Source organism: Eleutherodactylus coqui, chromosome 13, assembly GCF_035609145.1.
Source record: "Eleutherodactylus coqui strain aEleCoq1 chromosome 13, aEleCoq1.hap1, whole genome shotgun sequence".
Lineage (NCBI taxonomy): Eukaryota > Metazoa > Chordata > Amphibia > Anura > Eleutherodactylidae > Eleutherodactylus > Eleutherodactylus coqui.
This window is the reverse complement of record NC_089849.1, coordinates 58,156,209-58,176,182: the sequence shown is the minus strand read 5'-3', so window position 1 is coordinate 58,176,182 and position 19,974 is coordinate 58,156,209. Positions and strand designations below refer to the sequence as shown.

The window sequence follows — 19,974 nt, the reverse complement described above, 5'->3', positions numbered from 1 at the left end:
ATATATTTGGCACTTCTTCAGCCTAGCTGCTTTAGCTTTAGGCTATCTTTATTTAAACCATTACAATCTGTAACAATTTTTAATAGTTTTCTTTCCTGTACATTTAATCACTGTAGCCAGCAATACCGGAGTATGTGAAACCAACAGAACCTGAGTTTATGGATGAAACAATGGAGCGTTACATCATTCCAGCAGGAATTCGTCCAGTCCTTAAGGAATTCAGAATAGAGGTAAATATTACATTATTATCCATGAATCCATAGAGCAGACACTATATTCCACATGTAGAAGAATTTTGGACATCTTCTTCATCTCTCATTTATTTCAACTTTGTGTTGATTGTAAGAATGCTCTAAAAATAAATTGAGTCAGCGCTTCATTACAAGTAAATTAAATGATGTCTGTAAGCCCTGGTTGCGACAATATAGGACAAGCAAAAACATGTAGCCTTAGCACTAGCATTGAGTGAGCCGAACCAGTTGAAGTTCTGTAAAAGTTCGATTTGTAGCAAACCTTCACCTCAGGTGGTGATCCCTTTTCTCCCATGGCTTAGCAGTTAGCTCTATTGCTTTGCCATGCTGGGGTTCTAGGTTCAAATCTGACAACCTCTGCATGGAGATTTTATGTTTTCCCTGTGTTTCATAGTAATAACCTTTATTCATATAGCAGATGCATATTACATAGTGCTAACCACTGAGCCACCATGCTTCTTCTTTCTCCTTATCCTAAATAATGTATGCACGATATAAATAAAAGGTGATTATTATTATGAAGAAACCCACAGAAACACAAGGAGAGCGTAGAAACTCCATGCAGATGTTGTCCTTGGTCAGATTTGAATCTAAGACCCCAGCACTGCAAGGCAACAGTGCTAACTGCTGAGCCATAGGAGGAAAGGAGCAACTAACAGCACATCATTGTTTATGGGGCATTGGTGAAGTTCCCTTTCAATTCAAAGTAATTCGGTTCGGACTGAACATTTTTCCAAAATTCAGCGAATCGGCTAAACCATACTTTTCGGAAGTTCTCCTATCTCTACTCAGCACTCATATAGATTCAATATATGCATAAAATTGCACAACTTTCCTATTTATTAACTGTATAAAGATACAAGGTTCTTACTGCAAATTTTACTTCCAATAATTTTTACTGAGATGACAGGTCATGCATCACAGTACAAAGTTTTACAGTCTGTAATTTGAAACCAAAACCTATAATTCAAACTTATTCTCCTACAACCCAAATACAAGCTAAACATAGCTTAAAAGGATAAAGAAGAGATGGGTTGGGAGAGCAGGGAAGTGAAGGGGGGGGTTGGAAGAAAATCAAGACACATTCCCAAGGAACTCGACACAAGTTATGAAATGGCATCCTTTTGTATTTCAGACCATTCCTAGCATAAGGCTAGATTTTATTATTTCCTATTTTTTTTCTCTATCCGAGTATTCCTTTTTTAACACAGTTTGACCACGGTTGCCAAGTCTCTCCAAAATCTCGCATTCCGTCTTGCCTCAGGGCATACAGTTTTTTGTATGAACAATGCTCTGTAATCATATTAATTAAACTTTGTATTGAGGGTACATTTGGAGATTTCCACCTTTTTTGCTATCAGTAGTTTAACACTAAGCAAGATGTGTGCTACAATTTTCCTGCTCTGTGGGGGAATCTCCTCCAAGCCCAACAACAATAATGCTAATTGCGGTTTTGGTTTGATCTTTAAGCTCGTGACTTTAAAAATTGTCGAGAACACCAATTTCCAAAGGAAAAGGATAGGTGGACATTCCCAAAATATATGAAAGAGGGTGCCTGATTCTTCACAGCCTCTATAACATGTTTCTGGTAGTGCCCGGAAATAATCTTGTAGGAGAATAATACCATTTTGTAATCACCTTTTGGTGTACCTCTAATAGGCTTAATTTTGATTAAAACATGTGAGCCCATCTGCCATTTGAAGGTGACCTTTATTCGGATGGGAACCTACTAAACAGACACCTCTTTTTGGGCAGAAGCCTAATGTGTTCAGAGAAAGTAGGATTCTAATTAAAGGTTTCGGACAGATGGGCAAATAAGAATCTTGCATTTTTATGCTTTTTGTAATTATACCAGTTATGCAGTTTTATTCAGAAACTGAATGTGTAGAAGTGCTGAGCAATGTGTTTTTGATTGTAAAATGGCCAACTCAACTATTAAGCCTAAAATATGGAGATAGCAAAAAAATGGAAGAGAATAGAAAACACCCTGCCATTCCTTATGCCTTTTAATAGTATGTAGTGTCAACAGGGATGAGAACAGTTATTGTAGATGGGGCATTACTGGTCAAGATGGCCTGAGCATCCAGTGATTGTAGCCATAATCCCACACTTGGTGCACATATCAATACAAAGGCAGCTGCAGCTGTCTTCCTTAGTTCTCTAGATTAAAGGGGTATTTCCAAAATCACCATTTATTACCTATCCACAGGATCAGAAGGATCAGGACTAGAGATGAGCGAGTATACTAGCTAAGGGCAATTTAGCATCTAAAGCAAATGAGGCAAAGAAAGCAAACATTTAGATTATGGACTATATGCATATTTGCATTTTCCACACAGGTGACAAGTTTAAGGCAAAGTCAATGTTCTGCATGTTAACAAACTTGGTTTTAAAGTTTGTAATATATTTGCATAATGTATATATGTTTTGAGGTTCTTTTCTGGGGACTGCGAGACTTACGGAGGATAAACTTATTTGAAGTTGAGCAGCCGCAGGTGCGGATCGAATGTGCCGGAAAAATAGTGGAATCGGAAGTTATATTGAGCTATAAAGAATTCCCCAATTTCACTGAACTTGCAAAATGTGTGAACGTGGTGAGTGGAACAAAATTTTTTTATAAATCTCTTAGATCATATAGATTGAGTCCAATGTACGAAAAGGCAATAAATGTTTTTTCCGATTGGATTTGGAAGGCAAACATCAGTTAATAATGTAATGTGTTGTACAGTAAATCCTGATATTCCTCCATTCATCTTTCCATCTGTCTTGGTCTATCTATCCATCTGTCTGCTTTTCTACTCATCTGTCTATTATTTTAAAGGGAGTCCGTCAACAGTTTTGCTGATGCAGAACTGCTAATAGCTTAGAGCATGGCACAGGAATACCTATGTGACAGATGTCATTATGTGCAGTGCCGATAAAATCAACTTGTATTCCCAGCTTCCTGTTGCCACGAGTGTTCTTGGGTAGCGCTTCTTCCTCCGATGCGCTCTCTCTATGTCCAATGAGCTGTGGAAGCGCTTTAATTGACATGTGCACGGTCTCCTGGTTGGACACTGCAGCTATCAATGCTTTCCAATTCAGATTTTTCTTTTTTTACTATGGGAGTCAAAAAGTGAAGTGGACATGTAACTGTATAGACACCAACATTTGGCATATATTTTGGGAGATTTTTCTGGCAGACTCATTGAATGTAGTGTAAAAAATGGGAACGAAAACTCTTGTTTTTTTACATTCATCAATTTCCATTTATAAAATTCTAATAGGAAGTCTAAATTAACAAAAAAAAACTATTGATACCACAGATGTTGAAATCCTGAATGCTTCCAGTAATGCACATTCCAGGAAACATATTTTAATTATATTCTATTGGCCAGTACATATACGTATCTGTAAGAGATTTGTTGTGTAGCTCTCTAATAAATCCTTCAATTCTGTAAAAACTAAATAAATACTATGAATGCAATCCCAGTTGCTTCCAGAACAAGTGTATCTTCACCCACCACTGAGTATCTTTGTGATGGAAAAACGAGCATTTGGCCGCTCTGTCGTGGTTGGCTCTGCAATAGTGTCTGATCTTATGAAGTTTGCGCCAAAGGAACTGGAAGAGATGTGTGAAGAAGCCGAAGATAAACCCAAGCGTAAGATTTGCATTGCCGTGAAAACCTAAAAATATGACACTTGGCTTAGAATAACTTATATTTTTATGGCTTAAGCGTTTTTTAATTCTCTTGAAAAAAATCATGTGTCCATAAGCGAGGGTTATGTAAAAATTGTTGGCAGCATCTTGCTACATTTGCGATATAGCAAATTCTGAGAAAATGTGTGTCATACGAAAATAGAGGTCATGATTATCTATAGTAGCGTTCATACTTCTTCTGCCAACCGGAAGGTCTCAGCACCTGTCAAATGTTGCCACCTCACTAAATACTTCCCTACAAGATAATATTCTCAGATTTTTCATGAAAATTCAGGTTGCTAGTGGTAGGAACTCACAAAAGTGTCACAAAGGACTTCGAGCAACACGTGGCAAACAGGAACTGCCATATCGGCGCGTGGCGAGGTGGGTTGTGGTGTTTAAGGAAGGACGTGAAAGTTTTGAATAAAAGATCAGAACAGACAGGCCTATGATGGCTACGGATGAATCTCACATTGTTTAATTCTGCCTGCTGCTGGAAGAAGACCACCAACAATGGATATGTGAAGATTTGGCTGTGGAAATAAACATTTCATCCAAATCTGTGAATACAATTCTTGCAGTACACCTGAAAATGCAAAAAGTCGCTAGCAGATGGGTTCCACAAGCCTTTCCAAGGTTCAAGCTTGGCACCGAATGGAAGAGTCTGCATCCCATCTGGCTCGATATGAAAGAATACGTCTCATAAAAGATTCTCCTTATCACAATTGAGGAAACATGGGCACGGAGTTGCATTCCTGAATTGAAACAGCAGTCTGCTAAGTGGAGGCACCAAGATATATTTCGGCTTAAGAAGTTCAATAAAGCAGCAAACCATGAATGCTTAGTGTAGCTTATCACTATGAGGGTGTGATACTGTCGCACAATGTCCCTCCTTAGGTTACTATGAACACCAAGTATTACCAACTGTTTCAAAGGTTTTGGAGGTGTTGGAGCATCCCCCTTACTCTCCAGACAGGAGTCCGTGTGACTTTGACTTGTTCCAAAAGATGACGGAACTCCTGCATGGATGCGGTTTCAAAATGAGGGAAGAAATTGCGGTTGCTGTAGAGCGCTTTCTGAGGACCATTGATAACAGTGAGAATTTAGAAATCTAGAAGTGGGTTCAGGACAAGGCAGGGGAATATTGGTGCACAGTATATTCTGTGCAAATAAAAACATAGTTGCCAATACTTTTTACATGATCCTCGTATGAAAATTGTGAATCATCACTGCTTTAATTAAAATGTTCAGCAATATAAGAGACTTATTATAAAGCCTGCAGCAATGCTCCTAGTTTAGTTTTACACATGAGTAATCGCTAAAGAATTTTTAATTTGGATTATATCGACTTTATAGCTTACCCACACCTTCAGCTAACTTTTCAGAATACATTTCCATGTCTGTGGATATGAGGACTAACACTAGTTCTCATCATAATATTACTTATATGCTGCATTTCTTCCTATGCAGACTGTTTGTCTGATTTTCAGTTGTCTCTGGGCTGGTGGGTGGAAACTGCTGTTATGATGTCTCTATGGGCAGCATGAGACAACACTCTCCTACACTTCAGTGTTATCTCTGTTACAAGAGATAGACTCTACTTAACAGGCAGTTTACAGCAAATTAAAACTAAGGGAGACCCCTAATTACCAGTATTTTTGAGAGATTTTTTAAAGGCTCATTTAGACCACAATTAATCGCTCAAATTTTGCTCAAAAGCTATCTTTTGAGCGATAATCATTGTATGTAACTGCGCTGACATTGTGCAGTTTTCGTTAAGCAGTTGCTAATCGTTGTCTTACAGCATGCTGAAAGACAACGATCAGCCTCATCAGTAATTTACAGTGGGATACAACTGATATTATTGTTTTAGCTGTATCCCGCTAAAACTCCGCACGAAGCGCACTGCTGTATACCAGCTGAGCGCTCCATGAACAGCCGGGGTATGAAGAACACAGTGGTCCAGCTATGTTCTGCATACCCCGTTTTGAGCGCTCGGCTGTATAATAGCCGGGCGCTCCGAGCAGAGAACAGCTGGATGCAGAAGACAAGCGGCCCTGCTTGTCTTCTGCATCCCCCGCTCGGAGCACAAAGTGATTGCTCAACGTTTGAGCGATCACCTTGCACACAACAATTAACGCTCAAAAAAAGACATCTTTTGAACCATAATCGTGTCTAAATGTGCCTTAACGCAAAAATGTAATTTTAGGTAAATGAAGTGATTTGCAATTTTGTTAATCATATTGGCTAGCATTCACAAGATGTCTCAAAATTCGGTAACCATTTCAAGAAATATGAAAAAATGCATTTTGTGTTTTTGCAGAAAAAAAATTCTTTCCTCGGTTGAGTGCCCCAGCAGCGATTATCAATGTGGTGCAGGATGATAATGATGGCAAATTCAACCCTCTTAACCTAGTAAAGGTAATATAGGACCTCCAGATTATGTTATAGTTCTGTATATAATTGATACAAAGACATATAATCAGAATTTTTATTTATATAGCACCAGCATATTCCACAGCACTTGACCTAAGGACAAATAAAACATAAATAAAATGACATGTAATTGACAAAAACTAGAGATGAGTGAGCATACTCACTAAGGCAAACTACCCGAGCGAGTCGTGCCTTATGCGAGTATCTGCCCGCTCATCTCTAAAGATTCGGGTGCCGGCGGGGAAGGAGAGGCGAGTTGCGGGAGTGAGCAGGGAGGAGATGTATATTATGTATTATATGCTAATTACAGCTGTATATTTCAGAACCCGTTAAAGAGCTTGGGAAAAACAGTTACAAAAGATGAAGAACTAGAGGAAGAACGACCGGACCCTGAAGAGCTGGACTGGTGGTCAAAATACTATGAATCTCTAAGGGAAATAGCAGATAATGTATGTGCCTACCACTTCATTATAACTACATTTAGGGATGAAGAAAATAATTACTATCTTTAAAAAAGATTTTATATATGACGAGAGCCTAGGTTCTGAGAAGTGGACAGGGCACAGCCTCAATAGAGTTCATGAATATGATTTAAAAGCAAAACCGTGACGAGTCAACAGTGAAGTATGCAACTTAGGACCAGGACAAGGTGATTTGGAGCCCTAGACAGGTTAGGCAAATTGCACCTCCCCCCCCCGCAAACCCCAGAATCAATAAAAGCCACCTTACTCTCTAATAAATGAGATTTAAACACCTAAAAGAAACAGATACAGTCAGACTATATTTTTAATCTACTGGCTCACTTTTCTTCTCTATTCAGCCCAGACCGTTATAGCAATTTCTCCTGAAGACTGCTGAGTTTGCTGTCAAAACATCTTTGGGATGGGGCATAGTAGTAGTGGGGGGAAGAGGTGGCAGCCGCACCTGGAGCCTGATGAAGCCCAAAGACCTCTCTGTCACAAAAGAAGGCACTAGTTTTATAAATGACACATGGTAGCTGGGAGGTCTTGTTGTAGATTTTGCATTGGTCTGTAGATCAGATTCCATAGTGAACATAGTTCCAGCCCTTTCAGACATCACAGAAGACAATAACAAAATGACTCCCCTTTTCTCGCTCATCTCCCACTGCTCTTTGCATGCTATGTGTGCCGTTACTGATGCCGTTCCACTCTCCTGGGTCACTCATATGGGACCTTTCATACAGCATGGAATATTCTCTAGCATATTCAACACCAAAATACCCAAATCTGCACTGCTAATGTGGAGATTTTGATGCAGAATTAAAAGTAGCAGAATTCTGCTGGCAATTTTGCATCAAAATCTGCAATTATCATTTTGGTGCGAAATATTCTGCCCCATATAAAAGGTCTCTATAATTTATTATATAGGTTTCTCATGCGTCATACAGTACGATGGAATATACTATAGCGTGTGCTCCATGGACAATAGTCCTAGGTCTAGAAAAGATGCTCTTGTTTATGCTTATACAGAAGATCTTCTAGTGCCCCTTTTGCAGTTTATCTATATTACTATTAATATACAACTTTTATTTAATTGTAGATGGATGCTGCTGATGAGGATGAAGAAGGTGAAAATGAGGAAGGTGGAGGTAAACATCAATGTAATCTAATTGGTCTTGGCAAGCAGTGACACATACCTGTGAAGAAACACTAAAATGACAAGAAGGAATAAATAGCACTAAACACACTGCCAAAAAGCTATTCTGTTTTTATGTAAAAGGAGTATAGAGGACATTTTATTATTGATGGTTTTCCACCAGAACTTTTATCATCTATCCATAGGATTACTGCTGAGACCCCCACTGATCCCGAGATTGGGGGACCTGTGTCTCCCTCTTCTCATTATTGTAGGGATTAGAGATGAGCGAGCATACTCGCTACGCTAACTCTCTCCTTCTCCCCCCCCCCCCCCCCCCCCGCTCACTGCCGCAACTCACCTGTCACCCCCGCCGGCAGCCGAACCTTTTCTTCTGAGCGGGGAGATACTCACTAAGGACAATGCTCGATTGTCCCTCGCTCATCTCTAGTAGGGATGCTTCTCCCACCCACAATGACATCACATTGAATGGATCGATGGCCGCACATGTACAGCCACTGATCCATTCTCTTTAATCAGGCTGATGGAAAGAGCCAAGAGCTTGTACTCGGCTATCTCCGGCAATCCTACCGTAAATTAAAAAAGTGGCACCACACATAAGTGACATCCGCTCCATTAAGTCTCCTCCTCGAAGTGAGCCAGCAATGAGGAGGATGAGGGAAACTTAATAAAAGCTAATTCTGGTGCAATCCCTTGAAGATAGGTCATCTATATCAGATCAGTGGGGATCCAACACCCAGTTCCCCTGCCGATCAGCTGTTTGTCGTAATTGCAGTGCACCAAGATTAGCACAGCTCCATACCGTATGCATTGGCTCGAAATGGTACTGCAAGCTTAGTCGTATTGACTCATGTCTGGATATGGACAAATGAAAGGATGTCCTGTAATTTGCACAATATCTTACTAAGTATAATGAATCTTATTTTTAGAGACAATCAATATCAACGCCTTAGATGTTGCTGGTGAGGAAGAAATAGTGGAGATCGAGATTGTTAAACCAAAGAGGAAAGTCATTTCCACTTTAAAGGTACGTTTGCATTATGACACACAGATATGGTAGCTATTTTAAAAAGATCAAGCATTAATGAAATTTGGCCACAACAGAAACATTTGTTATCTCCGCTTTTGGATATACTAACAGGCTGATATAGCAGTATCTATATGTCCAGTGTATGCATCCAGTGCCATGAACATATAGAGCAAGGTGCATCTATGCAAAGATGCCAAAGTGTGCACAGACCAAAGAGGGCAAGTAATTTTATAAGGAGTAGCAGTGTCTGATGTATGATCAGTATGCAGGACCTAGAGAGAAACTGCTCTTTGTAACATTTTTTTTTAATTCTTTTTCCCACAAAACAAAAGATCATGAGTAGAGATGAGCGAGCACGCTCGGATAAGGCAGTTACTTGAGCGAGCATTGCATTCTCGTCCGAGCAGGCTCGGGCGTGCGGCGGGGGTGAGCAGGAGCGGCGGTGGGTAGCAGGGGGGAAAGAGGAATCTCTCTCACTCTTCCCCCCCCCCCCCGAGCCTGCTCAGACAAGAATGCAGTTACTCGAGAAGAGCGATGCTCGCTCGAGTAACTGCCTTATCCGAGCGTGCTCGATCATCTCTAATCATGAGGCAATGGGACTGAAAGTGGTGATAAAGGTATTAGTTTACATTAAAGGGGTTATTCCGCCAAAATGCTGTATGATCGCTGAGGTTCCAACCGCTATAACCTATAGAAATCATGTCAAAGGTGGTCCATTCACAGTTCATTGAGATAGCCAAGCATTATAGTTAAAAAAAAACAACTTACTTTTCAGAAAATAACTTGTTTATTTCCATAGATATATTGGTTTATCTCCAATGGCGAATTCCATTATTTGGCTTCAAAACATAGAGGTTGCATGTTGTGGATAAAGATTAATCAAAGTAGATTTCCCACCTTAAATAATTAAGATATATCCACAGAATGCTCCACCAATATCTTACAGGTGGGGATCCAATCAGGACAATTGGGGTCAACAATCACCTTGCCTGGTGAAACAGGGAGTGAGGAGATGCTGATTCTCTTAATAGGTGGGAGTTGCAGAGATGGGGCCAACACCAATCAGGCATTTATGGCATAGTTGTAAAAAAGTTTATGGTACAAAATCCTATTGAAGTATAGTTTTTCTATTGTATTGACGTCACTTGAATGCTGATAAGCAGCTATATAATATTAAGGGCTTGCAGAAGAGCAGCAGTTTTAGAACCATTCTTGATTTTTATCCAATTTTAAAAGAACCGGTCACATTTAACATGCAGTTCAAGCTGTAGGCATCGTTATAGAGCAGGAGAAGCTAAGCAGATTGATTTATAGTTTTATGGGGAAAGATTCAGTAGAACTTGTATTTTATTTCAATTTCTGCTCATGCTGAGCTCAGAAGTCCAGTGGGAGGTCCTATCAGTGACCTTCCGGCTACCTGAGCCAAGCGGGGAGTGAAGAGATTCATCCTTCTGAGGTCGGTAAAATGAGTACACAGCTTGCTGGAGGGTAAAGATGACTGGAGAAGGCAATTGCAAACCACCCTGCAAAAATAGTCTGCCAAGAAAACGTCCCAATGTGACGTCAGCCTATGAGTCAGTCATGACTCAGTGCTTGCACCAGGGGACTTTACCTTTTACCTTGCCTAATACAGGATAGACACAATGTTGAGGTCATTAAAGCTAGTCCATCTGAAAGCAGGGGGAGTGTCTCAGACTACCAAAGCACTCTGTACAGAGGGAACTGGAATTGGATGAACCAATGCAGCAACATTAAGAAGGAAGACACCACATATGTTAACCACATATTCAGCATGTATAACGAATTATTTACTGTGAATCGGAGGGCCTCTTTAAATACTTAAAAGTTTGCCAAAAATTAAATTTTTGGAAATTCCAATTTGTAAACTCTGATTTGCCAGTTCAGAATAACTGAGCTACTTTCCAACAGATTTATGCAGGAGAACTTGAAAATGAATTTGACAAGTTTGAAGATTGGTTGTATGTATTTCCTCTGCATCGGGGCAAAGTAATGGATGATGAAGATGGCAATGACGAAGATAACCTTATGGGAAAGTACAAGGTACTTTTTATTGTTAGTCTATGCATTACTGGTTTGGGAATAGAAGATCTCTTTAACTTCATAAATTTGTTTTCTAGGGTTCCTTCTACATCTATCCTTCAAGTGAGGCCACTGAGGAGTTTAAGATAATGGAGGGGGTGCCGAGGAACCGGCCAGTGAAATTACTTGTGAGAATTTACATTGTCAAAGTGAGTAATAGTTAGGTTTTCTGTAAACCGTCAGTTTCCTCATGATAAACAGCTACACATTAGCAATTTGTACAATGATTGTTAATATGACACTACAAACTATACAACTGCCTCACCATGCATTTCATGTAACCATAAGTAATCAGTCATGCATTTAAAAAGCTTAAGAATGGTGGTAAAATCTTTACTTTCCTTATTTCTGTTGGAAATCAAAGGTTCTTTTAAAAAGTTATTGTACTTTAATAGCAATTCAATATGATCCCATGTTGATCCAGTGCGTTAAAGTGATGTGTAATCAGATAGTGACCTTTTCTATAAATGCATTTTTTATGTTAAACATATATTTTTTTGTAATTTGTGGGGATTTTTTTCTTTTTAATTTCTGATCATTATTTATATTTTGTAAAAAGTCTTAAAATTCTGCATTTGTCACACTGACCACAGAGCCTAATAATAGGCTGATACTTCCTGATCTGTAGAAAAAAAAACTTTGCAGCAGTCATCTCACTATTACCACAGGCAGGATTACAGTGAAAGATAAACAACTACATATAGTTAACACAGGGTCCATCCTTCAATGGGTGTAAGTTGTGTTCAGAGGCGTAACTTGAAGCTCCTGGGCCCCAATGCAAAACGTGTAACAGGGCCCCCAACTATAATGCTTTATTCATAGTACTGGGCTCCCTATATGGAGAAGACAGGCCTTATGGGCCCCCTAAGGCTCCTGGGCCCGGGTGCAACCGCATCCCCTGCATCCTCTATAGTTACGCCCCTGGTTGTGTTATCTACTTCCCCTCCTGGCACAATGACCCCTGCAATGGTAACAGAACATGGCTAGAACAGTCTCCCATACAAGTCAATGGGTCAGCTCTTGTCCATTGTGTGAAAAGCCAATGAAGCTGCTGTGAAACATATCTCTAAAGGCCCATTTACACTGGACGAATGTCAGGCAAACGATGCCCGACACTCGTTCCTGTGTGTACTCGCTCCCATGCTGCTGCACAGGAGCGAGTATCGCTAGATCTCTCAGCAGGGAGGCAGGGATGCTAGAGGAGATTTCAATCCTCGCTCTCCCCCGCACTTCTCCATTCACTTAACACAGCGGCCGTTCAGTACTGAACCACTGCTGTGTTAAGTGAATGGACAGAGGCAGAGGAGAGCGAGGAGTGAACTCTACTCCAACCGTCCCAACCTCCTGCTGGCCACTCTGTCAAAGAGCCAGCGATACTTGCTCCTGTATAACAGCACAGGAGCGAGTATATGCAGGGATGAGTACCAGTGAAAATGGGCCTTAAGTGCTGTGAAATGTAGCTCAGGCAAGATGACCATCCTCCATAGTCGTGTACAGATCATAGAATGAAAAAAAACTACAATCATAAAATAAAAAATAGATTATAAAAGTGGAAAATGTTTCACTATGTGGTTTAATTAGTAAAAAAATATAGGTGATACATTGTCTTTAATACAATCTCCATTGATCCAGCAGCTACTGATCTGTCTCCTGGATCCATCATATTAATTTATTTCTATATAGCACCAAGCTATTCTGCTGGTAAAAAAACAAGTTAAAAGACAAATAATCAAAATAAACAATCAAACCAGGAGACAAAAACACAGAGGTCCCACTTGTAAACAGCGTGCAAACTAAATGATGCAAAACCAAAACTAATATGAAGCAGAGTCTGTTACTGGACATACATAATTGCTCCTACCCAGTTATTAAGTCATGTGAAAGCCACTGTCCTTCCTAGATTTGAGTCATTCGGGACAAACACATATCCTATGTTTAGGATCCACCATATATCTTCCTTCTACACTCATCTAGGGGCATAGAAGAGGCAGAAAGCTGAGCAGTGTAGTTTTCTGCTACAGTGGGATGTAAGACTATGTAAGAGGGGGCACGGGAAGCAGTCTGTGTGTGTGTGGGGTGGGGGCATAGGAAGCAGTCTTCATGAGCGGGGGGACATGGGGAGCTGTCTGTGCAGCAGAGGATGTTATAGAGAACAGTCTATATGAGAGGGGCTATGGAAAACAGTCTGTGTATGAGAGGGGACCATGAGGAGCAGCCTGTGTAAGAAGATATCATGGGGAGCAGTTTGTGTAACTGAAGCAGTCTGTGTGAAAAAAAGGGTTATCAAGACCAGTCTGTGTGAGAGATGGAACCAATCTAGAATAAGCTTACTTAGGGGGTACTATCACTATGTAGGGGAACTAAAGTGCCATTTTTACAGCCCTGGGGCTTACCTAGAGAGCAACATTACTATATGAGGGCATTAAACAGGATATTGTACTGAATTACGGGCAGCATGAACATGGGACAGTTATGCACATTGCACCCATGTATGTGATGTTCTGAAATACTAGGGCATAGAAACAGAGTTTAAAGTTTGCTTCTTTGCCTCAGGAATGAAGCACTTGAGTCAAGGAGGCAGGCTGCATCTCGCTCTCCCCAGCTGCAGCATGTTGACTGACAGCTTTCCACCTGCTTGTGGATAAGGAGAGAGCTGTCTGTCAATATTCTGCAGATGGGGAAAGCTGGCGCAGCTTGTCTTTTTAACTTGAGAAATCTTTTCCCAAGTCAAACAGGCAAATTTCAAAGTGTGTTTATTGCCACAGCATTTCAAAACAACACATACATGGGGCAATGTGCATGCATATCTGTCATGGTTTTATGTTGTCTGTGGTTTAGGCAGCATGATCCTGATGAAAAGTTCCCATTGATAGATGAAGTAGCAGGATAGTACTAGTAAAAGGACATCGGAATGGGAAGTATGTGCAGAGGATGGGGAATGGGTTGGAAGAGTTTTGGAAAAGAGAGAAGTCAAAAATATCTAGACAGCAAACTCTGTACAGATGTAGCATTTCAGGCACTAGGTTGGAGTCGCTAGTATAGTAGTGGTATAGTAGACGTGCAGATCAAGGGAGTAGTCAGGGGAGAGCCAGGAGTCAGCAACAGTGGATCTCAGTTCGCAGTAGAAGGGAGGAGGTGGGTAACGTTGTCAGGAGGAATGCCAGTGGTCGGTTACAGGAGATCTTGGTTTGCAGTATAAGCGAGGAGGTGGGTAACCTATTCAGGAGGAATGCCAGTGGTCGGTAACAAGAAGTTTTCATTCGTTTGTAGAGGAGTAGGCTGGTTGTGGAGCTTGACTATGGTTGTGTAGCACAATAATCACACACTTGTGAAGTGGCAGAGTCAGGCTTTTATAGTTATCCTAATCAGGACCAGGGAGGAGCTAGAACAGAGACTGGATTGCAGGATCTGGGAACAAGGCTAAGGTAATGCAGGGGAGCTGTCCAAAGGGCTGGATGGCTCAACAGGGAGAGCTCCTGACTGAAGTACAGGAGTCCTGGGTTCGATCACTCACAACAGATAAGTCATGGATGGGACAAACTCATTAAGGTTATCTGGGTCCAGGGGCATAGCTAAAGGCTCATAGGCCTGGGTGCAAAAGTTTATCTTGGGGCCCCCCAACTTCTCTTAACCCCCTAATGCAGAGGCATAACTTGAAGCTCCTGGGGCCCAATGCAAAACCTGTAACAGGGCCCCCAACTATATTTCTCACTATATGGAGAAGAGAGGCCTTATGGGCCCCATAGGGCTCCTGGGCCTGGGTGCAACCGCATCCCCTATAGTTACGCCAGTGTCTGGATCAGATGAAGAAAAAAAGGGGAAAGTGAATGAAGATGTCGCTTGTGAGTCACTGGACTTAACTGTACTGTGCAAATCGGTCTTTTTCAGATATTATAATCCTCACTTTTTTAAGGATGATGTTCCTGCGTATAATACACATTCAATATTTCACTATAGGCAACAAACTTATCCCCTTCTGATCCAAATGGGAAGGCAGATCCATATGTCGTAGTAAATGTGGGACAACAGACAAAGGACAGCAAAGACAGATATATTCCCAAGCAGCTAAACCCAGTGTTTGGAGAGTAAGTAACTCTTAATTGAAGGTTCTACCAAATTCAATTTAATTCTGGACAATGATTGGGAAATGCATTTAGCACATGAGATCATCATCATATATTACAACAGGTCATGGATACATTTAATAATTTCTTGAAATATGAATCAAGTAATACAAGAGAGACACAGCAAGGACCAGAAGACCTGTGGTGTAATTTGGTTGAGTAAATTCATCGTCATGGCTAAGAAATAAATTGTTTTTATAAGCTTTCTTCTATAGCAATAACAGATGACAGTTTTACAATGCCATGGGCAAAAATATATAGTATATCATAAAGTAGTTTTCCAGAACTAAACTATTGATGACCTATTCTCACAGTTGATTGCTGGGGACCACCACTTGGGATCGCTGCCGATCAGCTGTCTGCACTCAAGTGAATGGGAATGAGCTGTTATACCAGGCACAACTGCCATGCAACGTATGGTGCTGTGTCTCGTATGGAATTTAGTAGCCACAGCACTTACCTGTGTGGCGCTGTCACTTCAATCAGCCAATTTGCCAGATTTCTGGGCAGCGGATTCTTGCTGGCCAACTATTAATATTCTGTCTTGAGGATAGGTCATCATAGTTAAAGGGAATCTGTCACATGCTTTTAGCCCTACAGGCTAATCTTATGGGCTGAAAATAGGTGACTCGCTGAGTCTGGGGGTGTAAGGGTTATACTTGCCTCCCTGTCATTCCCCTGATGCGAGTGCTAAAATTACACTTAATGCATTCAGTGGCACTGCTAAGTAGTCCATCTGTTCTAATTTTACAATAAATGGACTACTTAACAGCATTGCCGTGGCAGCTTTCACCACTGACACCAGGGGAATGACAGGGAAGGTAAGTCTAGCAGACCACCCCACTTAAGGGCTTAGTCACATGGGCGTTTTTTCGCCCGATTTGCAGATGCGTGTGCGATTTGCATCTATATATACCCAATGCTTTGCAATGGGAGCAGTCACATGTCCGATTTTTTATGCGGTTGGGCGGAAAATTATATGACAACGATTCGCAGAACGCATGTAACTGTGTTCTGCGCAAATCGGTGTTCGTGTATGTGCGCTCAATGGGGCCGGCGGCAAACATATACTAAAGATCGTTCTCCTCTGCCACAGCTGTCATAGCTGTGGCAGAGGAGAATGATGTTCTCCCATTAAATTCAATGGAGCCAGTAATACATCCGGCTCCATTGAAAGCAATGGGCTGCCGGCAATCGCTGTATTAATTTTCGGTGAAGGGCTTCAAATATAAGCCCTTACCTGAAAACCATCCCAAAAAAGTTAAAAAAAAATAAAAAATATTTATATATGTGTATATATATATATATATATATATATATATATATATATATATATATATATACACATACATACACACATACATACACACACACATACATACACACATACATACACACACACACACACACACTCACCTTTTTGCAGCTGCTAGGGCTCAGCCTTGTCCACCCGGATCCTCTCCTGAACTGCTTTCAGTAGTATTCAGCAGGCGGGGATTTAAAATCCCCGCCTGCTGAATGGGCTGCCTCTGATTGGTCACAGTGCTCAGCCATTCAGAGGCAGCACTCACTCATCTATTCATAAATTCAGTCTATTTGGATCCAAGCACTTGCTGCTAGAAAGAATTCTTTTGGGTCGAGTCACAAATAGAATATATAGATGATGCTCTCTGTGTGCAAAATGGTAACAGCCTCATTTAAGATGCCACTAGAAAAACTGATTCATTAGATGGTCTGAAACAAAGGATTCCTATTTCCTCCAAAGAATTCCTATTTTCTAGAATTGTATTTTATTTCTAATATCTAAGTTTCCTATTTCTGTTATGCATTATCTTGTTTCTCACTATATAACAATGTGCTATGGGAGTCTACTTACTAGCTTTTCTACTTTTTGTTTCATACAGAGTGTTTGAAACAACCATCTCATTCCCTGTAGAGTCAGAACTAACAATCTCTGTGTTTGATCATGACCTTGTTGGGTCAGATGATTTGATTGGCGAGACCAAGTTGGACCTAGAAAATCGTTTCTATAGTAAACACCGGCCGAACTGCGGAATAGCGCTACAATACGATGTGTAAGTGTAACAGAGAAAAAATGACATCAAACTTTGTGAAGTTTATAATGCCTTTACATTTGTGGTTCCAACACCCATTGATGTCAATCTGCTGGGTCCTCTTATCCTTATTATGCCAGCTTTTGATCCAGTGCAGACATCATTTACAAATCTGAGACACCCAGTATATGCTTATACAGGGGGACTGGGGCATATCACATTTTAAAACTTGATAATATGGACAAAGGAAAATTACATATGTCTCTTCAAGGGAAAATTGATTTCCCTCCTTCTGAGTTTTTTTTTTTTTGTAATTACAACTTAACTCTTTCATGAGCAAAAGTCATTCATGCACTTGAGTCCAGGTCACATTCTGCAGTTCTGGTATCCTTGAGTTCAGAAAAATCATAACTCTTAGGTTTTTTGGGTGACATCTGCATGAGGGCTTGTTTTTTTATCGCAGAAGTTCTATTTTTCAATTGTGCCATTTAACATATCATTTAATGTATCAGAAGATTTTTTAAAATTCTGCGTTTTTACTCACTCTTGCATCATACAAAAATCGTGCAATTTTACTGCAAATGTGAAACTGGCCTTTGAGTTTACTCTCAGAAACGTTTTTTCTTTCTTGACCCCAAGCAGGTCATTCCCAGTCTTGAAAGACTACCCCCCATCCTTTTTCTCAACTATACATTTTTGGCCATAGACAGGCCACTGTTTTACTGTTGACCCTCCCTACATGTGGACTTGTACTGTTTTCAGTATACTTATGGTCTGTTAAGTTTATTACATAAATCTACTGTCTATGGCTTATGCTGGCCACTTGTCTATAAGTCACCTTATTACGGTTTTGTTCTTCTTCAGTCTAAAATCTTCATTTTATATTTTGGCTAAGACTTTTCCCATTTATTGTAATACACAAGAGTTCAATAAAAAGGAACGTAAAACATAGAAAATATTTTAGAATATACATTATGTATGAAATGTAAAATAGCATATATAAAGTAAATTATTTTTATCCTACAGGGAGGGTTATAATGAATGGAGAGATGCCTTCAAACCTTCACAGATTCTAAGCTCATTATGTAAGAAGCATGACCTACCAGCCCCAGAATATAGAAGAGAGGAGGTGAAAGTAAATAACAAGATCTTTAAGATTCCCAGTGAGGCATTTCCGGATGGTAAGAGAATAAAAAAGGGATTTCCAGCTATTGTGATAGTGTGTCTATGTAAACATGCAGAAATTACAGCACTCAATACAAACCATGTACATATATCTAGGGCACTGGCATAACTATAGGGCATACAGGGGATGCGGTTGCACCTAGGCCCAGGAGCCTTAGGGGGCCCATAAGGCCTCTTCTCCATATAGGGAGCCCAGTACTATAAATAAAACATTCTAGTTGGGGGCCCTGTTACAGATTTTACATTGGGGCCCAGGAGCTTCAAGTTACACCTCTGATCTAGGGTATAAAGCCGATAGCATGGCAATTAACAGAAACATAGAAGATTGATGGCAGAAAGAGACCATGTATCCAGCTACTGTACTATTATATTATTTCCTTAGTATTTCCCTCCAATGGTAGACAGATGCTTATCTCAGACATACTAGATTCACTTACTGTTGAATTTTCAACCACATTAGTTGGAAGTTTGCTCCAAGCATCTACTACTCTGTGCTTTAAGAAAATTATGCATAAAAGACACATCATTGCCTCAATTTTATTTGTGTTTGTCAATTTAGAACACCCCTTTACAAGTTATACATTCAATTAAAGAGATTATCTCAGATTAATGGGGGTCCAACTGCTGGGACCCACACCGATCCTGAGAATTAGGCTTCGGCTTGTCTTTAAGTGATGGCAGCTTCAGTCATACATGCATTGCTCACCACTGCTCCATTCACTTCAATGGGACAGCTGGGGACATGCACTTCAATGGGACTGCTGGGGAGAGCTAGGCACTTGAACTTTGCCATCTCTAGTGGTCCCTTTGAAATGAAAGGAGTGACAACTCTTGGAATTGGTGGGTGTCCAAGTAGTCAGACCCCAATCAATCCATCGATAGCAGATGTATTTCATACATGACACAACCCCACAATTAAATGTTGACTACTTTACTCAACTTTATCCTGAATTACAGTCTGTATTATAGTCTAGAGGTGAATTCACAATTCTGCAGGCTTAAAGGGATTATCCAGCCTTTAAAAATACCTATATGAGGGCGTGGTCGGAATAAATAATACATACACAACAGTTATGGCTGATTGGCTGGCTAGGATATACACCTCCTTATCGGCCAATTAGTGGACACACCACAGAAGATATTGAAGGGAAGAGAGGAAGGGTTTGTTATGGAATGCCCAACAGTTGACACCAAAGGAACCCTTTGCAGTGTCAGGGGATTTCCGACAGATGACACTCAAGGGACCTTCTGCAGTGACAAGAAAGAGGCATTCAACTACGCCCAAGGCGTGGTCATGTGGACCAGGTTAATAAAGAAAGATGTCTACCAGGTTCCACTTCCCGGTTGTAGTTGGCTGGCTGCAGGACTCAGGTTCCCCGCCGACCAGCTGATTGAAGGGGTCGAGGCACAGGTACGAGAGCTGCAGCCTCTTCAATGTTCCTACTCATAATGCCGTATTATTTATAGGGGTCATTACTACTCCGAATCATTGCTGTAA

At 40.6% G+C, this 19,974-nt stretch overlaps 1 protein-coding gene across 1 annotated transcript in view; it reads left to right on the top strand.

The window, feature by feature from the left end:
- Window positions 1–19,974, top strand: part of LOC136588664 (fer-1-like protein 4) — a 123,755-nt gene that overhangs the window by 87,227 nt on the left and 16,554 nt on the right. The window contains exons 27-38 of the mRNA XM_066588059.1: window positions 117–230; window positions 2,684–2,845; window positions 3,724–3,892; window positions 6,254–6,351; window positions 6,690–6,815; window positions 7,927–7,975; window positions 8,913–9,010; window positions 10,943–11,074; window positions 11,152–11,262; window positions 15,071–15,198; window positions 17,142–17,312; window positions 18,318–18,472. Coding sequence (XP_066444156.1) covers window positions 117–230; window positions 2,684–2,845; window positions 3,724–3,892; window positions 6,254–6,351; window positions 6,690–6,815; window positions 7,927–7,975; window positions 8,913–9,010; window positions 10,943–11,074; window positions 11,152–11,262; window positions 15,071–15,198; window positions 17,142–17,312; window positions 18,318–18,472 — 1,513 coding nt within the window. The remainder of the gene's footprint in view (window positions 1–116; window positions 231–2,683; window positions 2,846–3,723; window positions 3,893–6,253; window positions 6,352–6,689; window positions 6,816–7,926; window positions 7,976–8,912; window positions 9,011–10,942; window positions 11,075–11,151; window positions 11,263–15,070; window positions 15,199–17,141; window positions 17,313–18,317; window positions 18,473–19,974) is intronic.